Source organism: Mytilus galloprovincialis, chromosome 2 (genome assembly GCF_965363235.1).
Source record: "Mytilus galloprovincialis chromosome 2, xbMytGall1.hap1.1, whole genome shotgun sequence".
NCBI classification, from domain to species: domain Eukaryota; kingdom Metazoa; phylum Mollusca; class Bivalvia; order Mytilida; family Mytilidae; genus Mytilus; species Mytilus galloprovincialis.
Window position 1 is genome coordinate 103213731 of NC_134839.1, and position 27610 is coordinate 103241340.

A 27610-nucleotide genomic window follows, 5' to 3' on the forward strand; every position below is an offset into this window, starting at 1 on the left:
TCATCATTTCCTTTACAGACAATATCTGACGAGAGAACTCATAGCTGTCTCTGATTCTATTAGGAAGATTAATTTTAAAGCATTGTATTAGAAGATAAATCTAGTAAACAAACACTTCTCTGATGAGTTATTTAAGGATAATACTAGAAGATACATCTGGTAAACAAACACTTCTCTGATGAGTTATTTAAGGTTAATACTAGAAGATACATCTAGTAAACAAACACTTCTCTGATGAGTTATTTAAGTTTAATACTAGAAGATACATCTAGTAAACAAACACTTCTCTGATGAGTTATTTAAGGATAATACTAGAAGATACATCTAGTAAACAAACACTTCTCTGATGAGTTATTTAAGGATAATACTAGAAGATACATCTAGTAAACAAACACTTCTCTGATGAGTTATTTAAGGTTAATACTAGAAGATACATCTAGTAAACAAACACTTCTCTGATGAGTTATTTAAGGTTAATACTAGAAGATACATCTAGTAAACAAACACTTCTCTGATGAGTTATTTAAGGTTAATACTAGAAGATACATCTAGTAAACAAACACTTCTCTGATGAGTTATTTAAGGTTAATACTAGAAGATACATCTAGTAAACAAACACTTCTCTGATGAGTTATTTAAGGTTAATACTAGAAGATACATCTAGTAAACAAACACTTCTCTGATGAGTTATTTAAGGTTAATACTAGAAGATACATCTAGTAAACAAACACTTCTCTGATGAATTATTTAAGGTTAATACTAGAAGATGATTACTTGTCTCGATTCAAAAGAAAACAATAGAGCAACAAAGCGTTACCCCTATATGTTCTGACGGATTTTTTTAAATAGTCAACTGTAATGCATTACAATCATTTATTTGTTAATTTATTGTTCATGAAATGAAAAAAAAATCGATCGAAATAAAAACGTCTTTTATTCCCAGTGATAAATAACCTGACCTATGTCAATGATGTTAAACATTTTGAACATTTTTTTTGTCTTCATCTTTGTAATCAATTCGCGCTCAACTGTTGAAACCTGGGTTGACAACACGCGCATGTAGCGTTCTTAACTATAATGATGACGTTTTTAAAGACAAAAACGGTAATTGATGGTTTCAAAGACTGTCCAGTTTCTTTAAAATACTTTGTTTGGGACAGAATAATGCACCAGTTATAAGTATGTCAGCCATTTAAGAACAAATAAATTAACATATAACAACCTGTTACTGTAATCAATTTGTTGTTTATTAGTTAAAAACGACATAACTTATTCTGTTAATCATATGAACGATCAATTTTCGACAGAACCGCTTTTCATATGATGTTTCTTCAATGTTGAAATTTGGAATGCATTTACTGCGTATACTTTGCAAAGGACAAGCGAATAAATCAGAGTACCATAGAAATATGACGCATTTACATGGAAAACAGAGATGATATTCAGGCAGTTGTTCAAACAAAGGCGATTCCGATAACCTCCTTGGAAGACAGTGACTGCAAGTTTTAATATGTGATATATAACTCAGTCTCTGCAAGGATGTAAAATATATATATTGTGCAGGATTCGTAGCAATTGTGAAACAAAATTTAGACTAATGACACCGTTCAATAAACCTTTAAGAAGGAAAACAAATGTAAAATACAGGTTGCTGAATGTCGTATCAACTTGAGACGCAATATGAATAAGAAAGTGCTGCTGTGAATTTTTACAAATAAATGAAAATAGGAATATTCATAATAACCTTAATTATCCGATCTCTATTAATCACTATTTTTTTCTGTTTATTTAATGGAATCGACATAAGTGATTGCGCACACATATTAAACGTCCATGTTCTGTGGTAAAAAGAAGTGCTACGTCTTTGCACAGAGCCGAAGGAGGAATTAAAAGAATGCATACCATCTAATTCAGTTACATAGAAAACCGAAAAGATAAATTGGCCTTTTTCATCTAAAAGTGGATTTTATTTTTACTGTGCATTGAATCCAATAGAATGCAAAGCAACAAACTTTATATTAAAATCTCAATTAAAACATACAATATTTCTACAATGGTGTCGAATTAAGGTATCCAAAACAATTGTGTAAGAAATTGAGACTGATGATATTGTTCAATAAACGTCTAGCAATGGAATACTTATGTTAATTACAGGTTTTTGAATGTCGTATCAACATGAGACGTAATAACAATATGCAGATTCCGTTGGAGAGTTGTAACAATTAAATGAAAGTTTTAAAGATGAAGCAGGCTATATAGTTTGCATACAAATTGTTAAGCTAAAAATATACCTAATTTTTCACAAATTCGATTGCTTAATGTACTCATATGAACCTTTGCTTATATTTATTATTTTTTACTTATTTATAACTAGCTTCATGATAATTCATAAATTTTTAGCAATTCCGGTACAATTATCTTGAATTGATCAATGAAAATAAAAAGTACTTGTTTTTCATTTCTTTGCTAGTGATAAGATAAAAAACAATTTAATATAATTCCTCGAGAAAGATAAATAAATAGTTAGATGTATATAAATTTTATCAATGCAACAAGTGTCTTACGATATTGTCTTACTCGATTCAGTTAAATTTTAATATTTAAAGCGCAAGACTTGTCGAGTGGAGAAATTTCGTTATTCTGTCCTTTCAAAAATGATACATAACAAAAATACTGAGTTCCGGGGAAAATTCAAAAACGAGAAGTCCCCAATCAAATGGCAAAATCAAATGATAAAACACATCAAACGAATGGACAAAAACTGTCATATTCAAAAGGATTGCAGAAAATAGTGCTCTTCATATGTATGGTTTTTTTTAGAACATCACAATAGGAAATCAAGAAAATTTAACGTCATAATTAAATTTCGATCAATCACAGAAAGACCAGATATTTCACTTGTGACGAGAAATATTTTTCTCACACCGCTCAAGAAAGGTGAAACATTGGAGAAAACTCATTGTAATATATTCTAACACAGAAAATAAAATTTTGCCAATTTTGAAGACTGAATTAGAAACATGAAGTATTATACTACCTGTAGGAATACTTAATGCATCGGTAAACATAATTACATACAATACCTGATCTCAATTAGGTATATTTATCGCGAATTGAAGTGTGGCGACTGAAGTGATTATGTTATAAACATAGAATTAACTGTATCTGAAGAGCATCCCCGCAAATGTTCTTATAAATGTTTACATCGAGGAGCCAGTTCGTGCTTATTCTTAGTATATAGCGTAAGAGGAATACAGATTATCCAGAAAAATGCTGAGGTCGAATGGGAAACATAGACGATACACTGGTGGTTGTTTATACAAAGAGGGTTTGTATAACCTTCTTTAGAAGTCAGTAGGCCGTGAGCATAAATATTTGTACAACACTAGCCTTAAACTCAGAGTCAATCCCATGACAAACGGAGACTGTTTACACTGTCAACCAATTATCTATCAAGAGACAATGTAAAGTTCCTTAATGTTGTGTCAACTAAAAGACAATTTACCATATGTAGGTGGCATAGGGATGCTGTTACAAATAAAGTCACAAAAAGAGTCGCATGAACTGTTTTGTTATATTTCTTTTTCTAAAATGTCAAATCGGACCAGGAGGAATGATGAGATTTTTAGACCTTACTGTATTGGTACAAAATGGGACAATAAAAACGGAAATATTTGTTTCCATCAGAACGCCTTCTTTTCTGAACAGGGCTGTTCCTATTTTATTTCTACATCCCATGTCATGAACATTTAACAAAGAGAGGCGGATGAAAGGGGCATTCAAACTAACAAGTCGAAAACTAGCTGATAAAGCCATGGCGAAAAGCAAAAAACGACAAGAAGACTTATAACAATATATGTTATATGTATCCAACAAAAAATGGGTGTAACATCTTGTAAGGTTCCCTCTAATGCAGCTGATTCAAATGAATTTAAAACGGTATAAACACGAAAATTTGTATGAATACTTTTAAATACGGTATCAACATATTATCTTTAAATGTATCATTTCATTGAGAAAATAACTTTTACTAAAATGTCGCTAATAGACAAAACAACACTCATTCATTTCAGCAGCAATCAACTGTAAAGGAAAAAGATAAAAATAATTAGTTTTCAGTAAAAGTTCTCTTTTCCTATGGTCTAGCAAATTTAACAACATACTGGCTTCTTACAAATACAGTCGACTTTCAATTTATTTTGTAAAGAGACGTTATGAAATCGTTTGGGGTGATTTATGACTTAATTTTGTTTAAAAGATAGGTAGTTTCAAACCATCAACTAAAGCTACCTTTGACGGATGTTTATACATCTAACGCATTCAAGACCATTCCTTTAAGAATATGTGCCGTTAATAATTTCTTAGTCAAGTTTGTTGACATCCTATTGACAGCTGCAATGTGAATGTTTTGTTATTGTTTGAAATACTTTTTTCAAATAAAGTTAAGATAGGCAAACAAGAGGGGTTTTGTACATGCCAAAGTTAAACCCAATCCCATTATGTTTCTGTACCAAGTCATACTATACGCATCAACGCTGTGTCTGTTTGTTTTTAGGAGTCAGATACTGATTATAAACTCCAAATTTGACAGTTGATGAGGTTCAACGTACTCTCCAGATACATGTTATCCCTTTTTTATGTATACAAAAATATACACGTTTGTCTTCGATTTACACGAATCGTGTTTCTTTCAACCGAAAATACATTAGCCGAATGTATGTTCTAAATATACAATTATTGATTATAAAGTTTGATTTTTTTGGTAGAAAAGACATATGATATATATATACTTATGTAGTTTAAAAAGTCATCTAAGTTTTAGCTACATCTTTTGTATAGATTATCAAAATAACTCCATATTAAAACTATTAGAAACAAAACTTCCTGAAAATGTGACCAGCCGTAACACCAGTAATATAAGGTTAATTAACATTTTATATCTATCTTTACGATTCCTTAATAATGAAGAATTGTTGGATATAGATTTATAAAACTTGCATATTGGTTGTACCGTCAGCGGATTTCCAATAATATGATTCTTATTCTACATTCAAGTGGATTTTGGTTTGAAATAATATAACTGAATATCAATACTAACAGGCTTTATTAAATACTTGTTTTTAAATATCAACAATATTATATATAACATATCCTCTAATCATTCTACTATGTCTACTGAAATATTATATCTAAATATTGTACCCTCAAAGCAATCGATTTTTTTCAAAAAATATTTACATATTCTTGTTAGAAGAAGAAAAAAAGGGACAAACAACACTACAGATCCGAATTTTGACTGTAAAAGAGATGGAAAGAGTGTGTGGTGAATATTTAAACAATCGAACTTTGGTTGTTTCAAAGTTTTCAATATTATGAATAAATATTTATGATACGGTTAAACAACTGTTCTTTCTTGCAGATAGAAGTACTTGAAAGTGCTTATAATAATGGACATCTTAATGTCAACAAAGTCCAAATAAACATCACTCCAAAAGACAAAGAGAACACATACCAACCAGTCAATTTACAAATTCAGATCTATGGATGTTATGAAATTGGTAAGTGTACTGATAAAAAATCAGAAACAATTGTCGGTAGGTATTTTATTCTTAGATACCATACGATTGGCTGTTCTTTCCTGAGGATTATCAATAGCTATTGCGATGAATTAGTCATCAAGATACTAGTGTTTCAAGTCATTAACCGCATACTGCAATCATTGTATATTTTTACAAAGAGTGATGCTTCTGTGGTGTAATGTAATCCTCAGTATTAGAGTGGTTACATGTGTTAGTTAATGACTTTTATCTGTGGTGTAATGTAATCCTCAGTATTAGAGTGGTTACATGTGTTAGTTAATGACTTTTATCTGTGGTGTAATGTAATCCTCAGTATTAGAGTGGTTACATGTGTTAGTTAATGACTTTTATCTGTGGTGTAATGTAATCCTCAGTATTAGAGTGGTTACATGTGTTAGTTAATGACTTTTAATGCAGTCACATTTACGGTTATTCGAAAGATTATTATCTGTATACTTTTTTTTCACTGTCGTCAAAAAGTCGTACGAAGCAGTTTCTTTATTTTTCAATTTCAACATTAAAGAATGACATTCCTAAATTCGTAGTTTTCTAGTTTCTAGCATGATGAAAATATTTCACAGCTTATAGAAAAAAAAAACCCAAACATTAGTTATGTGGGTTAAACATGCATTATTATAATCATACCCTATTTCCATTCCTAATTTTATAATTTAAGGCAAGTTGCAATTACTTTAAAAATCTTTTGAGAAGTAAACTGTATTGAGCTTGAACTGTTTTTTTTTACACCTGTCTTTCAATTGTTATTGTTTTATATCACAAGTTCCCTTTTTTGGTTGATTAATTATTTACTGGTATAATAATATTCAAGTCATAGATATGTAAAATGACAAAAGCACCTAGTTTTTGTTTCCAAAAGTTGAATGATCTGTTAAAATCAGCCGAATTTTACTGTAGATAATATATATTAAATACCGAAGTGATTTATTTCCGAGTATAACTGTTATACCGAGTGTGAACTTGCATTGCTATACGACGTGTCTCGGTGTTTTGTACATCCAAAATTTATGTATTCATGTATTCTGTTATGGTTTCGGTTGAATAATATGTTTTATACTGCACTCGTTCTATCTGAGCAGTCAAAATGCATTGACTGTATATTTCTATGTCATATACAGTCACTGACCCGATATCACTTTTCTTTTCCGCGTGAATATTTAAATAGAAGTTGCCGAAATAACATTTAATAAATCATACGACCTCTTCAACCTGTTCTTGGTTCCAATGCATACAACGATGCGTGGAACGACTCAACCTTGTTTCTTTTGCAATTATTGGAAAAACATATTTCATTTATTAATATTTTTTGTTTGCAACCTATAAATCATTAATTTGTTATGCTTATGGTTGATATTTTAGTCCATACTCAAATGATTTCGTTCATCATCGAGTGTGGGTTTCAACAGGTAAATGTACATTTCATTGTGTTGAAAATTTCTCCGTGAGCATGATACGAGGCTTTTTTAAAGGGGATTTCCCCAAATATTTAAATCAAATAAATAACTTTAACATGCTTAACGCATCAAACAACAATTGAAAATGTTTTTTTTTAGATTGCAGTATAAAGACAATAATAATGCATTGACTTGACATATCAACGATATAAGGATTCGGCCCGAAACGGGGAAATAGCTCGGCACAGCCTCGCATTTCCCCGTTTCTAAGCCTCATCCTTATATCGTTGATATTTCCAGTCAATGCACTATTATTGTCTATATGTCTTATCGTTTGTTGCCCAAATAATTATAAAATTGCCTTTCCATAACATCATTGACATGAAAATTGTTTGGACGAATATTGTCAAAATAATTGTATAAATCCAAGATTGCATGTAAGTTACGTAAGTGCGTCACTATTTTTTAATATCCTGTGGTGTTTGTTGATGATGGAATATTTTTGGTGTTGCTCTGAGGTTTGCATTTTGTGTTGAATAATATATTATTTGTTCGTGCGTTTTCCTGATCTGAATGTTCTTGTGTGTGTTTGTGCTGTATTTCTGTCACGTAGTGTTGTCATTTTAGCAACATTTTTTAATATTGTCATAAAGCAGGATGTTTGGCTAGCCATTAAACCACGTCCAATCCACCATGTTTTCTTAAAATGTCCTGTACCAAGTACGAAATATGACAATTGTTATCAAATAGTTTATTTCTATGTGTGTTGGTGTTGCACGTCGGTTTTCCTGTCGTTACTTTGTTTTTCTCTTATAGTTGATGTGTTACCCTGGGTTTTAGTTTGTGACCCGGACTGGTTTCTCTCATTCGAATATGACTTTTGAACACCGGTTTACTACTGTTGTCTTTACATTGTATATATATAGAGTGAAACTTAAATACTTTTCACCTGAAGCAGAAGAAATCTCCAGTTTTACCTTAAGCAGAAGAAATCTCCAATTTTGAATAACTCGTCCTTTTTAGAAATCACAAACAAACTCATTTTTGTTTCATTCCATCTATTGAACTGGTCATCAAATCATTTACATCCTTTTTTCTTACCATGTTAACATTTAAGTGAGCTCATAATAAGGATTTATAATTACAATGGGAGAGGCTAGTTTTGTAATCGCGCTCGAATGTGTGAAACATGCTCTAAATTGGTCAGACAATACTTTATGTTTTATGAACATTCAAAACCCTCGGCTACGCCTAGGGCTTTCAATACTTATATATAATTATAGATTAGACAATACTTGGTCATATTTTATGAATATTTAACCCCAAGGAACATGACCAACTATAGCCTGACCAATTTAGAACATATTCACACTTTCGAGTGACCATACAAAATTATCCTTTCCCATTGTAATATTCAAACTTAAAGAAGAGTTCACTTTTTATAATGAATTTAATGTAAAACATAGGTAATGATCAGTTCAATGGATGGAATGAAATAGCACTGTCATAGTTTGTGAGGACCAAAGGATAAATTGTTTTTCTTCTTCTTTAGGTAAAATGTAATACTAATATATATCTAGAGATTTTTTATGCCACACCTACGATAGTAGATTGGCATTATATTTTCTGGTTAGTGGGTCCGTTTGTTCGTTCGTCCGTCCGTCCGTCCGTCTGTTCGTCCGTTCGTCCGCTGTCTCGCTTCAAGTTAAAGTTTTTGGTCAAGGTAGTTTTTAATGAAGTTGAAATCCAATCAACTTGAAACTTAGTACACATGCCAAATTAGAGTTTTGACCCCAATTTCACTGAACATAGAAAATGACAGTGCAAATTTCAGGTTAAAGTTTTTTATCAAGGTAGTTATTGATGAAGTTGCCAATATGTCATTTTTGAGATGGTTTTTGAAAATGAAAGTGGCCACATCCGTGTTCATTCTCAACCTTTTTGTATATGTTATTTAATATCATCAAATACAACTTACATTTAAATATTAAGAATGAACACAAATGCGGCCACTTCCATTTAAGACGGAAAACGTCTGAAATTTAACTCGGGTAATTCAGTGTGCCCCACATTTGTTTTGCTATTTCTTCACAAACAGAAAAAATATTACAGTCGTTCATTAATTGTATTGCGTCGGTCTATCTATAGGTGTCAAATTGTGAAAAAAAAAGCAAAGATGCTGAATAAATAATATAAATAGACATGCATAATGCCACACAAAAAGTGAAAACCTGACTTCCAAATACTAGTATTTGACTAGCCTAGATCTGGTATAACAAAAAACAACAAGAAACAAAAAACATAATAAATAGGGGGAAACTATAAGAAATACAATCGATTACGTATATGTATATGATAAAGTAAAAAAATGAATGATTAGATTAATATCTCATATATATATATATATATATATATATATATATATATATATATATATATATATATAAAAACAAAATCTGTGTAATTTTGTCAATTAATGTATCATAATGCATTCATCGATGTTAACAATTATGAAACATGTCTGTAATCGAATTTTCATTATTATGTTTTATATGCAACCACATTAAGTTTTATATGTAAAATCTATGAAGTCGCAGCATATGTGATCACAAAAAAGTGAGAAGGAATGTTGGAGGAAACGGAGCACAGTTGTCACTTGCTTGTGTTTGCCTTCATTAGAAAAGCTCAAAACAATAGATTTGACAGCCAAGGATACATGTATATTAATACATGAAAAGCTTTATTTCCTTCACAAAACTTATAGGAAGAGTTGGGATCTTAGTTTTTTTAAATTATTTATCACCAAAAAGGGGTAGGGGCAGTTTCCTTTGAATTTATTTCACACAAGGGTCAATTAAAAAAAATATCATTCAATCTTTTAATAAAATTCAAAGTATTACAGCCCCAAGTGGGTACTTAAAGAAGATCTTAACAACATAATTGTTTATTTCTAAACATACCAGTACTTGATAAACGCCTGAAGATAGCCAAAAATCGCGACTTGCATAAACAGATTAAGCCAACTATGAAGAATAATTATTTCGTTTGTTTTATAGCGATGTCTTTAGTTTCGAAATTTGCCATAAACATGCAATTTTCCATCAAACTGTCATCAACAATAAAATTTAGATTTTTATCAATGTGTGTATAATAAGGAAATCATATTTTTATAACACAAAGTCATAGGTACTTTATTCTTATGATTTGCGTCATGTGACCTTGGTCCTTTTGATTAAATTACTTTCCTTAGTTGTAGATTGAAAATATATATTATATATAATTTGCGGATAATCATGTCGTTTTCCGACTTGGATCTTAAATTAAAGTGTCTTTGAAAACTTCGTTTGGCGGATATTTACAAAAATATTGCGTATTCTAAGGAAATCATCATGTTTTTATAAGAATTTGACCCAAAACGTAAAAAAGCAGGTAGGATAAAAAGGTATTTAACCCTAATAATTCAACCAACAAGGTGTTTCGGATTTTCCCTTTATGCGGACAAATCATTAACAGTAACCTTTTGTATGTTTATTTCTATTTTGAATCTTGCTTTTCAAGATTTTTCGTTATCTTATATATAATAGCAAATATACTACGGTTACGATACATCTCTAAAAGAAATAAGCTGGTTCTCGACTGACTACTACACTTTGTTCATAGAGTGTAGCGGATTTCAGTTTATAAGAAATGACACAAAATCGTGCATTTCTAAAAAAAAAAATTCCGACAATATTCTAATCTCAAAGCAAAATATATAGAGTCATTGTAATTTAAAAGTCTTAGGTTTAGGGACAACATCAAAAGATCAATATATAAAACAAAAATCGTAATTCTTATAATCATTAATACTCTGTTATGTTCTTGTCTTGTATTGTGTTTGGGGTGAATTATTTATGACTGAATTTAGATATAGTGACAGTGCAGTATTATAATTTAGGTAGCGCTTAAGTATTAAGATAGATTTATAGTATACCGTCATCTTCTTCTTTTTTTTTCTTCTTTAGTAATCCCTCCTGTTTAGGAGCACTCGGATGAGACCGATTAATTATAACAGTATCTGTACATTAAAACACAATAAATCCTCTATAAAATATGAATGAACAGTATCCTCCACCATAATAACCAGTGTATATATGTTCCGGACCATATGAGTATTTGGACCATACGCGTATGGTCATGACCATATGGGTATATACTCATATGGTCCGACCGTACGCGTATGGTCGAGGTAATTAACATTCTGAATCAGTTTACTTTTAATACTTCTAAACTGTTCATATGGTATGACCGTTCATTAAAAAGACGCTATCATATACTGGGTAATTTTATTATTATTTTATAATAAAAAGATTAGCTAAAGAAAAATTAGAAGTTTCACAAAGTTAATTTTACTTAATTGTCAAAACTATGATAAACACATTTTATACTGATGGTCATTACCGATGGTCATTACCGATTTTTTTATTACGAATGAATGGTACTTTGAATATGTCGACTTAAATAATTAAATTTCAAAAATTTCTTTATGAACTGTTACACAAGAAGTCACTGGAAAATAGCATAGTTTATTTAAAATGTCTTGTGAATATGGTGTATTGCAGTCATATTTACGATATTTGAGATCTAGAACTTTTTAAAAACACCATAGACATCAAAATGACCAAAGACTTCGGTATCACTGTACGCAGCTACAAAAAATACTAGCTTTACACTCTCAAACAAAAGGTGTACACGAAAAGGATCGTGCACAACCAAGACTTGCAAATGCAAAAAAGCAATGATACCGTGTGGATGTAAATGTCACCCAAGCCTACATGTAAGAATGTAACTAGAGATGAAAACTAACTATGGTATCAATATTTAATTTTTACGTAGTTTTTGAATTATAAAATTAACAAATTGTTATGTTACCATCATATTTTGTAATTTGAAATAAATATCTACATTTTATATGGTCCAAATACTCATATGGTCCGGCCCGTTAATAACCAAACGAGTATTATACTCATATGGTCCGACCATACGCGTATGGTCGGACCATATGAGTATACGCAAATGGTCATGACCATACGCGTATGGTCCAAATACTCATATGGTCCGGAACATATACAACAACTCGTGAGTTTATATATAAGCATTAATATAGGGACTTTATAAGTTACTGTAATGTAATGTTGAAATGGCAAGAGACAGAAAAAAAAATATGTTCGTTAGGCTTGGATTGTACTATTGCAGTAACCAATCAGTCTGGTTATTTACTCAAATCTCCAAATTTGTAGACAGATGTGCAATTTTATTGTTTATCTATATGAGGAAAAGTTGCATTATCAAAATATTGAAACAAATACCAAACATGTGTTTTAGAATCATTTTTTTAACTATGCCGGTTAAGAGGAGATAACTCTTTTAGTAACAAATTTATACTGGACAGATAGGGATTTTTTTTATTTTTACTTGTAGCAAGAAGTTCGCTGACACCATTTTTTCCCTTGTTTTATTAAAACATACATAAAAAAACCTATCTTCTCCGTCTCGGAGATACATATACCTATGACCTATCTTAATGATTCTTTCATTGTTGAAAACCCTACAGCGACTATCAAGATTAAGAATAGAAATGAAAACCGTGACCATTGATAATTTATATTTTTTGTATGTATTCACTTTTGACTTTGTGTGTGATTAAGTCCCGTGTACGTGTACGTTTCCTTCCTCCATATTCCTTTATGTTCTATTAAAGGGTCTGACACGACTTAGTGCCAGAAGCATTGTATATTCGTGAAATATTTTCTCGCACAATGTCTGGACATTCAACATTGTCAACCCTCATAACCGTTCACCCGTCATCTTGGGTTTTCAGTCTACGCAATGTTGATTAAAATAAATGTATTTTTCAATTGCTATGTTTTATATTAATAGAAATGATCTAACCATAATCTTCGATAAATAAATGTAAAAAGCATACCAATAGAAAATGATAAACACTGACGATGGTTTCCCCAATTAATGAAACTTTTATATTCACGTTTCATTTCGTATTTTTCTAGTACGTTCTTTTTGAAGAGCAAAACACCCTTTATGTCACCTGTTTGACTTGGGCTCATAAATGCGGAGAAAATATTTACTCGTGTTAAGAGCGATGACCTAGACCTTGCAAAAGCTGAGTTGTGCAAATGTATCAAAATACGAAATAAAGTATAATTAACTTTGATTCTCAACACAGCAGTTGTCTCTGATTATTTTTACTTTTACACTTAGATACATGGTTGTTTTCATTTGTTGTTTTTGGCTATGAACTAGTTGTCACTAAGCTGCGAGAGTTCTCAGATCTGTATGTTTATTGTCTTTCTGAAGAGTGGATGTGAAAGTACCCGTACACGTTTACTCCTCTCTGTGTCTTTGTTAGATGTATTTCTATTCTGATTAATCTAGACCATTTTAAACTGATTTCTTTTTTATTTTGCACCACTGTGCCTGGTAGTTGGGAGGTTTGGAGCCAAAAAACTATTTTAACCTCGCAACATAAGTGCCTTTCCCAAGTCAGGAGCCTGTAATTCAGTAGATGTCGTTTGTTGCTGTGCAACATATTTGTTATTCGGTAATCATTTTGAACATTAATTAGGCCGTTAGTATTCTCGTTTCAATTGTTTACTTTTGTCATTACGGGGCCTTTTATAACTGACAGTTCGGCATGGACCTTACTCATTGTTGAAGGCTTTACGATTACCGATAATTGTTAATTTCCAAGTCATTTGGTCACTTGTGGATAGTTGTTGGCAATTGGCAATCATACCAAATCTTCTATTTTCAAATTTAATTTAACACAAGGTACCCAACTCTTACATTTGAGAAATATCACCCGGTCGCGGCTGCGAGAAGACGAAATAATATACAATTAATTGCTGATATCATACTGTTCACTACATTAAAGTATTATCCATGTCTTTAATAATATATTACTAGCCGATTTTGAAAAAGCTGTGGTATGAGTGCCAAGTAAACAACTCTCCATCCAGGTAAAAAATGTATATATAATTAACGATTATAGGTCACCGCGGAGCCTTTGCTCACATCGAACAACAAGCTATGAAGGGCCCCGAAAATGACAATTTAATCAGGTAAAACCAACAGTCTAATCTATATAAACAACGAATAACGAGAAACACTCATGAACCACACCAACAAACGACAACCACCTGAACAACTGGCTTCTCAATCTGACTTCGGAAAGGTGAATAAACAGAAGCAGGTTTAAATATTTTAACTAAAAATATACTCAATATATCTAGTCTTGTAGTAAGTAATATATTTAGTTATAATTCATTTAAAGTTGAGAGCCTGTTAGACCAGGGTGTCCTTATTTTCTTTCTTTCTTTATTTTGGCCGTGAAACTGATGGCAATACGTATTCATGAAAACAATATCTGACATAAAAAATGGGGACACTGAAATAAATTAGTTAGCTGATGATACCACTTATTTTTTGAAAGATGTATTTTCTGTGCAAGTTTTAATAAAATCTTTTAACATAGTGCTCGTGGCTAAATGTTTTTTTTTTTTTTTATATAAAACCGAAGCAACATGAATTGGAAAAAAAATGAATTCAACAGAGATGGTTCCCTTCACATTAAATGGGCAGATATAGCTTTAAAACCCTTAATTTGAATTTAATACTAGTTTAGATACATGCAAATAAAATTCAGTTACTAATATATGGAAAATTAGATCTACTTTATGTCACTTCAGCTTCTCATTTACCAAAATCTTATGTAACTAAAATACAAAGTGATATCAATAATTTTTCATGTGATAGTGGTACTTCGAAAGTTCATTCGGAAGCTATTCAAAAGTCTCCTAATCTGAGGGAACTGAATGACCGACATTTTGAATTACAGCTGTTGTCTCTTCGTATTATATGGGTTTAACGATTTTTGTTAGAAGATGACTCCAAGTAGAAACATATTTCCAAAGCATTCTTCTTTGTTTGATTTAAAGTATTAATTTATGAGCAGATGAAAATTATAATCTTCAAATTTAAACGCACCTCATTTTATTTACAAAGAAGTGAATTTTTCAACCGTGAGATGCATTTCATGTGAGAAAAGAATTAATCGGGTTAAATCCTTCTATCAAAGTTGACAATACGAGTATTTGTATTTTACAGATCTTGATACATGAAAGGCATAAGGTTCATGAATGATCTATATATATATTGTAGATGCTAATGACAAATTTTGTTACATGATGATATAGAACTAACATATAACCTAAACAATAATGTTTAAATATTTTATTGAACTTGTTATATAACGTGACTGGAAACAGATTTTAATACAGCAACTGATTTGAATTCGTTTTTAACACTTTTAAAATTATCCAGTTGCAGCGGAGTTATCATCAGTGAGCAGTAGCTCGCAGTTTCACATGCTTTTTTTAGTTCCATCTTAAAGTATTTAAAGCTTATTCTGTGATGATTTTGTATCATAGGTTCAATAGTTTACCGTAGTTACTGTTTGGCAGATGCCTCATTTTATACATTTGTATAATACTTTAATAAATATAGAAAAGAGTAAGATGTTTCGCGGGTAAAATTTGGGTCAGGTCAAATGTAAAGAGGTGTTCCTAATGAAACTCAGATACTTGTAAGAAGGCACTTTTATAGAACACCCCTCCTTCAAGAATGGTACAGCCTCCATCGGGGTATATAAGGAGAAGAGATTCCTAACTCATGGTCGATTGTCATACGATATAAGACGAAGACCTGAAGTACGGTACGTAGATATACGAGATCGCTGGCTCGTATATATTAGATAATATTACTAAGTGTAATAAAGAAAAGGTTGGTGCCTGTTAGAAATACGGACTTGTACGTTTACAAGCTGAACCGTATTGTATGGTATAGAACAAATGCGAGTCTGTGTGACCACCTTGTTAGGTACATAATTGTACCAACAGAACAAAGACAAGCGTGTAAACACGTGGGGTACATTATTCTACCATTAGGACAAGTTTGTTCCTGAACCAGGACAAATTTGTACGAGTGTATATATTTTAAGTAGAATAGTTTATAGATAGTTTATTAGAGATTGCAAAGAGCAGTTGTACATATTTTGGTTCATTGACGTTAATATATGAATAAAGATTATTTGTTATATATTTAGAACATTTTGGATCCAGTATGTAACGTGTACACAGACTCATTCTAAAATAGAAACAGACACGCTTACCCTGTGTACACGTTACAATTCTATTCAATGCATTTATTTTAAAGTTGCGTCAAGGTTGCTAGGTTAGTAACGTTTTTGACTTGTTTGTCCTAAAATTATTTTTCTTAAGGTTCCACTAAAGTCATTTTATAGGACACTACAGAAACATCTAAACTTTGCCTGTATTTCGCAACTTAAAATGAATAAAGTCCTAAACTATGGGAACATATTATGTTCATTTAAGGTTCATGTGGACGCTATGGCTAAAATGGCCGTATTTTCACCTCAAAATTTACTCTGAGTACAGGCAAACCTGTGCATCTGGAAAAGTTTTAAGGCATAGCATGCCCTAGATAAACAGAATTCAAATGCATTGTAGGATTTAGAAAATTCATAACTTAACTGGATTTTGCCGTACACTTTTTTCGTCCCTGTAGAAGATGATAAAATTAACAAACAGTTGAGTTTACCTTGATATGGTCCACTCAGGTACACAGTTAAAATAACCAATTATTGTCAGGTATCTCTTGTCCGTCTCATGTCCATGTAAAGCAATACAGCTCACTTCAATTATTACCTGTGGGGAAGTTCTCAAACCTGTTTTCCAACTTAGTTTATTTTGGCACCTTCTGGAGGAATGAAAAAAAGTGCACGGCAAACTCCTGGTAAGTTTTTGTTTTTTCTAAAACATAAAAAATATTTGAAATTTATTTATCTAGGGCATGCTATGCCTGAAAACTTTTACAGATGCGCAGGTTTGTCTGTACTCAGAGTAAATTTTGGGTGAAAATACGGCCATTTTATAAACATACTTGGTGAACACTACATTTTCCAAAAAATCTGTAGGCGAGCGAGCTGACCTAATTTGTTTAAGATTGGTATGAACGAATACTGTTAAATGTAATTCAGTTCAAGCTATTGTTTATTTGCCTCATAAATATGTTTCAATTTTTGTCCAATTTCTGTATTGTACCTTCGATATTCGTTCAGATACATGAAATTAACTGAAAGTCGTAAATCAATACATTTTAAAAATAAAAAATAGCATTGTACTGCATTACATGTAACAGTATTCATTCATACCAACTTTGAACAAATTAAGTCGTCTAGCAGGCCTCCAGATTTTTGGTAACTTAGTGTTTGCCCAAAAACTGGTTTGGCCACAACAAAACAATTTCAATTTACACAGTATGTATATGTTAAGTATGTTTAAATGAACATATGTTCCCATAGTTAAGGACTTTATTCATTTTAGGTTGAAAAATACAGGCAAAGTTTTGATGTTTATGCAGTGTTCTATATTTTGACTTTAGTGGAATCTTAATAAACAACAAGTTTTAGCTTTCTAAAAAGCTGTGGATTGCTTCGCTCTATCCTAATTTAAGGTTATATGTGTGCATGTGATGTTAAATTAGTATTTGAAATGTGGTATTTTTAGATATTGATTGATATAAAATGGATGTATTTTAAGAGTGTGCGTCATACACCAAAAAAAAAATTTAAATTTATTGTTGAAAATGAAAACAATTATAAATTAAGACACGACTCCTAAAGTGTGCCTTCTTGCCTGTGTTGTCAGAGGTTATAAAATACAGATAATGCATTTTTGTAACTCACACCACATCTTTCTATATCTATTGTTAACATTGTATAGTATAGCATTTTTGGCACTCACACCACATCTTTCTATATCTATTGTAAACATTGTATAGGAACATTGTTTAGCAAAGCAAATCGTGCAAACTGAAGAGTAACACAGCAATTAAACACGTTTTAATAATTGATATTTCAATATTGAATTTATCTGTGATATGTATGCATAGTAAAACGAACATAAATTAATGACAATTGATCGGAACTGAAATACACATAGTTAATTTTCTTAAATTAATTAATGTCTTATTCTGGACGAGAAAAGTCTGCAATTCTTTTTCTCATTTAAGCCAATAGCTGTTGTTAAATATCATTATAATGCAACCAATGAATATCTATACGTGATAAGTAACTTATTCAAGATGACGTGTATTTCGACTGAAACTAATAGCTCCGCACCGTGATGCGAAGCAAAAAGAATGAACTGTCTGATTGTTGTCATTTAGTAAGGACTAAACATGAAATAAAACTTTATAGGCCTGTTTTTTTATATACTTAAACTAATTACTGGTTAAAATCAACCTGAAACATGTAAACAAAAACGCAACGGTTATAGAAAATGTTAATGCAGAAACCATTTTGAAAATATCTGAAACATGCTTTTCATCCCGGATGAAATGTTCTTTAACCATTTAACCGCATGGTTAAGACTGACCCTTCAAAAAATTGTTCAACATAAAAATGTTTAAAACCAGATTAATAAGCTTGTCTGTTTCTCTTTTTCATTTTTAGCCATGGCGTTATCAGTTTATTTTCGATTTATGAGTTTGACTGTCCCTCTGGTATCTTTTGTCTCTCTTTTTTAATGGCTCAGAATTAAAATAAAACCAGGCCTGATATTGCATATGGTGAACCATTCTTCTTTTTTCATTGATAAGTACGATCACATGATTCAAAAGTATTTTAGTATATTGACGTTATGTTTCTATATATATATATATTACGCGCATAAGTGGTTGTAATACACCGGGTTGTCTTGTGGTAGTCTGTTTGCCTTACAAGTACCCGTTGGACAAACCAAAGACTTTAGGAGAAATGATATTGACTTTTTATTGGCGAAGCATACTGTATTTGAACTATTCGGCTCGGAGTTCAAGTAATGTATCGGAGTAAGGAATATATCATTATGTGAACAGTTACCTTAAAAGCTAGCAAGTTGCCTGAAGTAAGGTCGGTCTAGAAGATAGCAGGATATAAGAATTAAATGGCAACCGACAATCAATCTCATTCGAAAACCAGTGCCAATCAATCACCCAGTTTATTTATAACATTTTAGTTTGGCGCAATTTAGCGTTTACTATTTATTTGTTTTATAGTTTGAAAAACACCAACATAGCTAGATAATACAATTAATTATATTATTACTAACACAATTCTATATTGAATATTTTTTTTTATATTATACACTAAATACCATTATTACAAACCTGGTTTTGAACTATATCAAACTTTTACCTATGACGTCATTTTGTTGCGTTATCCAGTCGGTTCTTTTATGCCTTTTTATGAGCTGTCTTATTTTTTTTTACGTGTTCGTTTTAATTCTGTGGTTAGTCACAACTTCATTTTTATAAATTTACTGTTTGCAAAAGAAAGAATTATTTTAAATACATGTACTAAGGATTTTCTTATCCCAGGTATAGATAACCTTAGCCGTATTTGGCACAACCTTTTCGAATTTAAGGTCATCAATGATCTTCAACTTTGTACTTGTTTGGCTTTCTTAACTATTTTGATCTGAACGTCACTGGTGAGTTTTATGTAGACGAAACGCACGTTTGGTCTATTAAATTTATTGTGTTTACTTTGCTTAATCCTGTTGCCCCTTGGTGAAGCATATGCCACTAATGATATTTCTCCATCTTGTTCTGTTCTTTTTCTAGCATCTCCAGATCATGCCACTTGTACCCTTCTTTCTCCATCTCTGATGAAACGTTCCTTCTCCACGTGGTCTGCCCCTGCTACGCTTTCCTTGTGGGTTCCACTGTAAAGCTTGCCTTGAAATGTTGTTCTTTGGCTTCCATAGTGTGTGTCTTATCTGTCGCCACTTTCTCTTTTTCAACTCTTCATCAACTGGGGATTGTTTGTTCTTTTCCAACAAATCTCGGTTTGATGGTTTCTCAGGCCATCATCTGATGTTAAGGATGCGCCTGAGACAGTTGTTGATGAAGACTTGAAGTTTTTGAAGCAGGTTCTTTTGTTGTTTTCCGAGTCTCAGCTCCCTATAAGAAAATGGTTTTTACATTTGAGTTGAACAAGCGTATTTTGGTCCTGAGAGTGATGTTTTTTGCTTTTCAAATTGATCTCATCATATTAAACGCAGTTCTAGCTTTGCCACTTCTTTATCTAAACCGCCGAGATTATCGACTACGCTTCCAAGGTATGTGAAGGAGTCCACTTTTTCTAAAGCTTAGGTGTTAACCACCAGACTTTGTAGGCTGTGCTAGTTTGTCCTGCATTTGTTGGTGGTTGTGGGACAGCAAAGCAATGTAATCTGCAAAGTCTAGGTCATCCAACTGGGTGAACATAGTCCATTGGATACCGTTTTTTTCTGCCGTCAGTGGCTTGCTTCATGATCCAGTCAACTGCCAGAAAGGAATAGTATCGTTGAAAGGATACAACATTGTCCTACCAGAGTTGTTATATCAAAGACTAGTTGTCTTGACCTTCATGTTTAATCTTGCTCTGCTTCATGTTTAGCTATTTTTGATGATGTAATACATTTTTCTTGAATTCCACAGTGTCTCGTCAACTGCCACAACACACCTCTATCTAAGCTGTCAAAGGCTTTAGCAAAGTCGACACAAGCAGAATAGGTCGATGAATTGAATTATTGTGATTGTTCGAGGATGATACGTAAGGTGCAATTTGGTCTGCAGATGATCTGTTTTGTCTTAATTCAGCTTGGTAATTCAGTTGTTGTCGTTTGTTAATGTGTTACATATTTTTTTTTCGTTCATTACTTTTATATAAAAAAGGCCGTTAGTTTTCTCGTTTGAATTGTTTTACATTTTCATTTCGGGGCATTTTATAGCTGACTAGGCGGTTTGGGCTTTGCTCATTGTTGAGGGCCGTACGGTTACCTATAATTGTTAAGTTCTGTGTCATTTTGGTTGATTGAACATAACTATATTTCAAACTTTCCCTGGAACTAATAGTAGCATTTTCCTCTATAGTTGTCACAGCTGCTTCAATTGCCTTTCTTTGGAAGCTTTACCATGTATTTTTCTTTCCAGATCTTTCTCAACAGATCAAATAGCATTTGAGTTGATGTTTCAATGTCTGATTTCAGTGCTTCTGCAGGTATGTTGCCCGGACTTGGAGCTTTGTTGTTCTTCAGCATTTTCATAACTTTTTTGATTTCTCATATAGATGGTCTTTTAGAGTCCACTACCAACAGCTCTTATGAGGGTTGAATGTTGGCTTTATTAACAGGTGGGACTAGATTCAGCACATTCTTGAAATGCTCAACCCACCGTTTCATTTGCTCTTCATATGTGTTGAGTGTTTTTCCCTTCTTTGCTTTTTACTGGTCTACTTTCTTTCTGGTATTTCCCTGTTAGCAGTTTTATGTTGTGATACAGAGCTTTGATGTTGTTTGCTCTGGCTGCATCTTCTGCTTCTGCTGTCAGTTTGTCTACAAAGGCCCTATTTTCTCTCCTTGCATTGTTACTCACATCCTGGTTAGCTATAGTGTACTCTCTTGAGGCTGATTGTTTTGCAAATCTTGTTTTGCTGTTGTTCAGGATATATTTTTTTTATATTTTCCTTATCTTTCACTTTTACTAGAGTTTCTGGCGATATCCATTCGTGATGTTTTCTCTTTTTCAAACCAACTGATGTTTCGCAAGCTGTCGTGAAAACGTTTTCAATCTCTTGACAGTGATCTTGTATTGTAGCTGTTTCTTCAGTTGCATTCTGAAATTTTGAGAAGCGATTTTTTAACTCTATTTGGAATTCTGATTTCTTTGTTTTGTTTGCCAACATGTTAAATCGTTTTTTCTGTTGATTCAATATTTTGGTGTTTCTTTAGCTTCATTTTGACTTTTGCTACTATAACGTGGTGGTCAGTAGCAGCGTCGGCTCCTCTTTTAACTCTGACATCTTGTAAACTTCTCCTAAACTTCTTGGAGTTGCAGACATGGTATATTTGATTTTCAGTATTCATGTCTGGAGATACCTATGATGCTAGATGACATTTTTTGTGTTACTGTTCCACGAATGACCATATTTTGATTTTCACAGCGGTTGGCAAAGAACTCTCCGTTTTCATTCATTTCTTCTAGTCCATGTCTTGCCATTACTTGTTCAGAACCGGTGTAGTCGCTTGCTAACTTAGCATTTAGGTCTCTCATTAAGATGGTGATGCCTTTTGAGCTTCATTTCCAGGTGGTTTCTTCAAGCAATCGATAGAATCCTTCCTTGACGTGTGCCATTTGAAGGAGCATAGCATTGAATGATGTTTAATGATATCCTTTTATGTGTGGTCTGAAATTTTGCCATGATGATTCTGGCACTTATTGGCTCTAATCCAATTAATGTTTTCTAAGCTGCTTTTGACAGCATAACGTCAACTCCTTCAGAATGTTTGGTGTTCCCCTCCATATGTCCAGAGTAAAAATCACTTCTCCTGATGATAGCTTGGATTTTCCTGCATCATTCCATCTTGCTTCTGCTATACCTAGTGTACCTATTTCATATGCTTTCATTTCATTGGCGATGGTTTGCGTTTTTCATGGAATATATATAGTACTCACATTCCATGTTCATTTTTTTTGTTGCAGATTAAGAGTTAAGAAGTCTCAGTTATGTAGCTTCCTTTCTGTTTTGGACATCCAACGTCATTCTCCTTCGATGTAAAGGTCTTCTTTCTCTTTCATCCAAGGTTTGTAAATTTTCGTTTCGTGTTTCTGTAGTTCGCTTTAACCTCTAAGCAGGGGACTAGCCTACCTAAAGGTTCCCGGTTGTTTTGTAAAGGCATCTGGAATGCAGTCTTCCCCATACGGGTCACTGGCAGGTTGGGCACTGTTTGTCATCCTACACCCTTTGCCGTTGTCACTTGACAGCAATCTTCCGCCAGGGCAGTGATCTTTCCAATAGCTGGAGTGGTTGTCTTGAAAGGTGACACGCACACATACACAAAACACAGCACACTATACGCTTCACACAAGATTTAACAGATTATTTGTACTGTAGTCCTTTTAGTGTTATATTTAACATTGTCATTAAAGCGCGAGGTTTGACTAGCCGCAAAACGGTTCAACCCACCATTTTTTTTAAAATTTCCTGTACCAAGTCAGGAAAATGGCAGTTGTTATCTTGAAGGTCGTTGTTGTGTGTGTTGCATTGTCGTTTTGGTTTTTTTGTTGCACTTCAGTGTTTCTGTTGTTTCGTTGTTTTTCTCGTATAGTTGATGTGTTTTCCGCAGTTTTAGTTTGTAACCCGGATTTGTTTCCATCAATCGATTTATGACTCTCGAACAGCAGTGTACTACGGTTGCCTTTATATATTAATAGAAATTATGCCTTTAGAAAATGAATATACTCAAAGATTAATATTTGTGATGTTTCGAATAAACTCATCATAGATACCAGGACTAAATTTAGTATATACGCCAGACGCGCGTTTCGTCTACAAAAGACTCATCAGTGACGCTCGAATCCAAAAAGTTAAAAAAGCCAAATAAAGTACAAAGTTGAAGAGCATTGAGATCCAAAATTCCTAAAAGTGTTGATTGAACATGAGTGCTAATAAAATTATTTTTCAAGACTTTCTTTGCCTTTAACATGAGATTTATGGGAAGTTTATTGTTGACGCTCTCAATATAAAACAATAACAAGTTGTTCATGATTGTCAATGAGGTAACACTTCATCATAAACAAAAATGACATAGATGTAAACAACTCAATTGTCCCGAAATGACAACACATAAACAATTCAGACGAAAAAAAAACAAACATAGAACAACGACAAACACTTATTACATTCTTCTGAGTTTGGACTTGCTCAAACAGAATGTTACGGGGTTAATATTAAAAATAAGGAGGTGTAGTATGATTGCCAATGAGACAGTTATCCATCAAATTTCAAATGAAATGGATGTAAACAATTATAGGCAACCGTACGGCCTTTAACAATGAGAAAAATCCATACTGTTTGGTCGGATTTAAAAGGCACCGAGACCAATAAAATGAAACAATTCAATTGGGAGTACTAAAGTCACAATTTATAATGAAACAGTTAACGAAAAACAAATATGATAGACATGAACCAATGAAAACCACTGAATTACAGGCTACTGACTTGGGACAGGCACATAACGAATTGGAGGGTTCAAAACATGTTTGTAAGTGCTCAACCGTCCAATTACTTGAACAGTGCAACATAAAACCAAACTATAAAAATCAGTTGATAATGGCTATACTTGTCAAATGAATACAAATAGAAATACACTTAACAAAAACACAAATTAGACGTGGACGGGTACTTATACATCCCAAAGTACAGATCTGTTTTCAACATGTTACCCTGTGCTCATATCTTCCCAAACTTTGGATAGTGGTGTTGCAGCCCATATAAAAGTAATTACAATAATCAGCTGAAAAGGGACCGAGTCATGCAACCGACACTAAGCACAAACGAAAACAAGACAAAAACTAAAGACAAAAAGACTTATTTATAAAAGACACTGCTACTTCAAAGACAGTTATAAATAAGAAATAAATCATGTTTCCTAGATTATATTCAATCTAATAGATTAATGCCTAACATTCTGAGAAAAAAAAAAAAAACCAATGCGCAATGCCAAAATTTTAGCTTTGATAGAAAAAATGAACACAACGCGTTATAATTTCTTGCGTACGAAGCGCTTCTCTGGATTTACCTTCATCAGGAACGCTCAATATCAAATATTTGAAAGAAAGTTATGTTTAAGAAACAAAAATCTAAATTGAAAACAACGTTCCTACCTATGATTGCGTCGGATAAAAACCGCAATTTTTATACGTGCGCATGCAAAACAAATTTCTTGTAAGAGAGGGATATAAACAGCACAAACAATATTTTCCAAATAACCAAAAAAGTGAACAGTACATTTTAACAAACGCATTTGACTAACAGGTCGAATGATGGATGTTTTTAAACACCTGCAATTGCCAAATAAACAGATCAATAGATGTAACAAAATAGATCTTAATTATTTATTTGATATAAAAAAAAAAAAAAAAAAAAAAAACTTGCTGAAAAGATTGTTTACCGGATTAAAAACATATATATATATAAAAAAAAAACGATAGGACCATAATTATGTATTATGCAATTAAATATTTTTTATGATTTGAATATTAAGCCTACATTTCTTGACAGACTTTTTATGAAATTTTTATCTAAGTTTTTTGCTCACAGCAATGTCTTTGACGGTTCAATCAGGGCCAATATTTTTTAAGAGATGTTATGTCATTTCAAATATTAACTATACGTACATTTGCATTGTTAAAGGTCTTACGAGTTCACTTCTTGCAATTTTGTTTTAGTTTTTTGTTTTAAAGAAAACTGTATAAATATAAGGTTTATATTAGCATTATCTCAAGAGATTTCAAAAACCAGTCCCTTTCTTTTAAAGGCGTAATGTCTCTTTCGCAAAATACCGCATGAGGTGAATGTATTTTCATTTTATTTTAAGGAAAGTTACGTCAAATATTTACTTTGGGCTCATTTTGTTACGGTAAAACAAAGTCCAAAACTAGCAAATAGCATGGTGATGTCGTTTGAGCGGAAGGAAAAGTGTGCAGATGAACTGGCGCTTGGCGGTGAATAAGTTCCTTATTTCCAGTAGCAACTACTATAGCTTTTAACCAAGATTCTTGAAAAATAATAGAAAATTGCACACATGTTGAAGTTGTATACCTGCTTTTATGTAGTTGTTTTGAAATTTAATTCCATCTATCCAACCCTGGGAAATTAGTCATTTTTCAGCCAAATTTACGAACGATGGAACTGCTCTTCAATTCTCAATTCATAAAATGTGACAGAAAGGTTATACACATGCATGTTGCAGACATAGAACATGATTAATGAAATTTTTTCAAAAATGTATTTCTAAACTTAAAAAGATTGTATTTTTTTTAATCAAAATTTACAAAAGATGGTTCCATTATGGCGAGATCAACCTCTCGTATAGTTTTCACTCCTGACCATTAAGACTTCACTGAATGATTGCATGCCTTTCTATAGTTGTGAAATTAAAATTGAACACCTCAATGATGATGACCGTCAGGATTCTACCTGGTTCAAAATAATCTCCCCATTACGACAACTTATTTTTTTAATCGTAAAAATGGAGGCCATTGTAGTAATGATAGCTATAAAAACCAATAAATTTATCCACATATTATCTATATTTGATTTTGATTTTTGGTGTTTTAACGCCGCGTTTTAGCACCGCTTTTATGCTATTTCGTTGCGGCCAGTTTTTATTGGTGGATAAAGCTAAGATTCTATGATGTCAGTTGTATATTTAAAGAAAAATGTCTCCACTAGTTATTGAGCATCATTTAGTGTACTTTTATGTATTTGGTCAACTTTAATTATTGTCTGATTGTCTTGGGGAATTTTCGTAAGTTAAAAAATGTTTAAAAAAAATGTAATTAAATATTTCGTGCAATTCAGACTAAAAATTTTGAGAGGTTGAATACTAATAACTCTCGTTAACACACACCTAAAAAGTGTTTTAAGTTACAGTATGCGATATTAAGATTAATAAGAAAAGATTATCGTTAGGTACTTTTAGTAAAAAAAAACAAATTTATTCGAACACGCCTACTCATGTTGCCTACTTGTTATGACTCTTTAAAGGGGCATTTCACTCAAATGTACAATGTAATTCATTTTGTCGTTCTGTAAAATGTTTTTGTTTATGTGTTAAAGATGAATTCTTCTGTCGTTTCAGTCTCGTTGAAATCTTGTTCTGGAATTATTTTTTAAACATGTGATACAAGTAGAAAATATGAATGAAATTAATAAGTATCATAATCAACTAAAATCTAAGAAAAAAATGTGTATTTACAATAATTAGTTTTTTTTAAGTAATACATTCTTCAAATTTAATTACCAAACATGATCAAGTTAGTCTTTTTAGCCAAAATTTTGAGAAAATTGGTGAGGGGTACAAGAAATGATTTTTTTTTCAAGAAACATGTACATCCCATATCACGTTTTTTCTTTTTCAAATTTCTTAAATATGAATTTTTTCAATCATTCATAACAAAGAAGTTAGAAAAATATGCATTTTGTTCTTAAAACTGAAAAAAATAAATCACAAATTTACAAAATTGACAACATGGTAAATTTAGCATGAAAAAGTATTAAATTAGGATAAAACTTTCTTATATAATCACCTATCTACAGTTTATGAAGTAAATTTTTGTCAGATTTGTCCATTTCATTTTTATTGAAAGTATAAAGAAAAGCTTATTTGTGGATCTGTGTTATTTTTCTCTCACGAAAATAGCGCAAAAATGGGTTAAAAATGGCAGTAGCCAAAAAAAAATGTCCACCGTCGTATAAATTTTTCTTCACCAATTTTTGTTTTACAGTCATATAAACAAAAAAAATCAGGTTAAGAAAAAATGTTTAATACTAGAAATGTTTGGCTCCTCACATATGTAAACTTTTAACCTACAGCAAAAATAATATACAAAATAATAGAATTTGAAGCGAGATGGCGTATCAAATAATTTTTTTATACGTTTTTAATTAGTTAT

General features: G+C 32.0%; 2 protein-coding genes across 2 annotated transcripts in view; both read left to right on the forward strand.

Moving 5' to 3' along the window:
- Positions 1 to 27610, forward strand: part of LOC143065198 (uncharacterized) — a 280683-nt gene that overhangs the window by 64357 nt on the left and 188716 nt on the right. The gene's annotated exons all lie outside the window — the stretch shown is intronic.
- Positions 1 to 27610, forward strand: part of LOC143061952 (uncharacterized) — a 78756-nt gene that overhangs the window by 24516 nt on the left and 26630 nt on the right. Inside the window, exon 4 of the mRNA XM_076233810.1 lies at positions 5420 to 5558. Coding sequence (XP_076089925.1) covers positions 5420 to 5558 — 139 coding nt within the window. The remainder of the gene's footprint in view (positions 1 to 5419; positions 5559 to 27610) is intronic.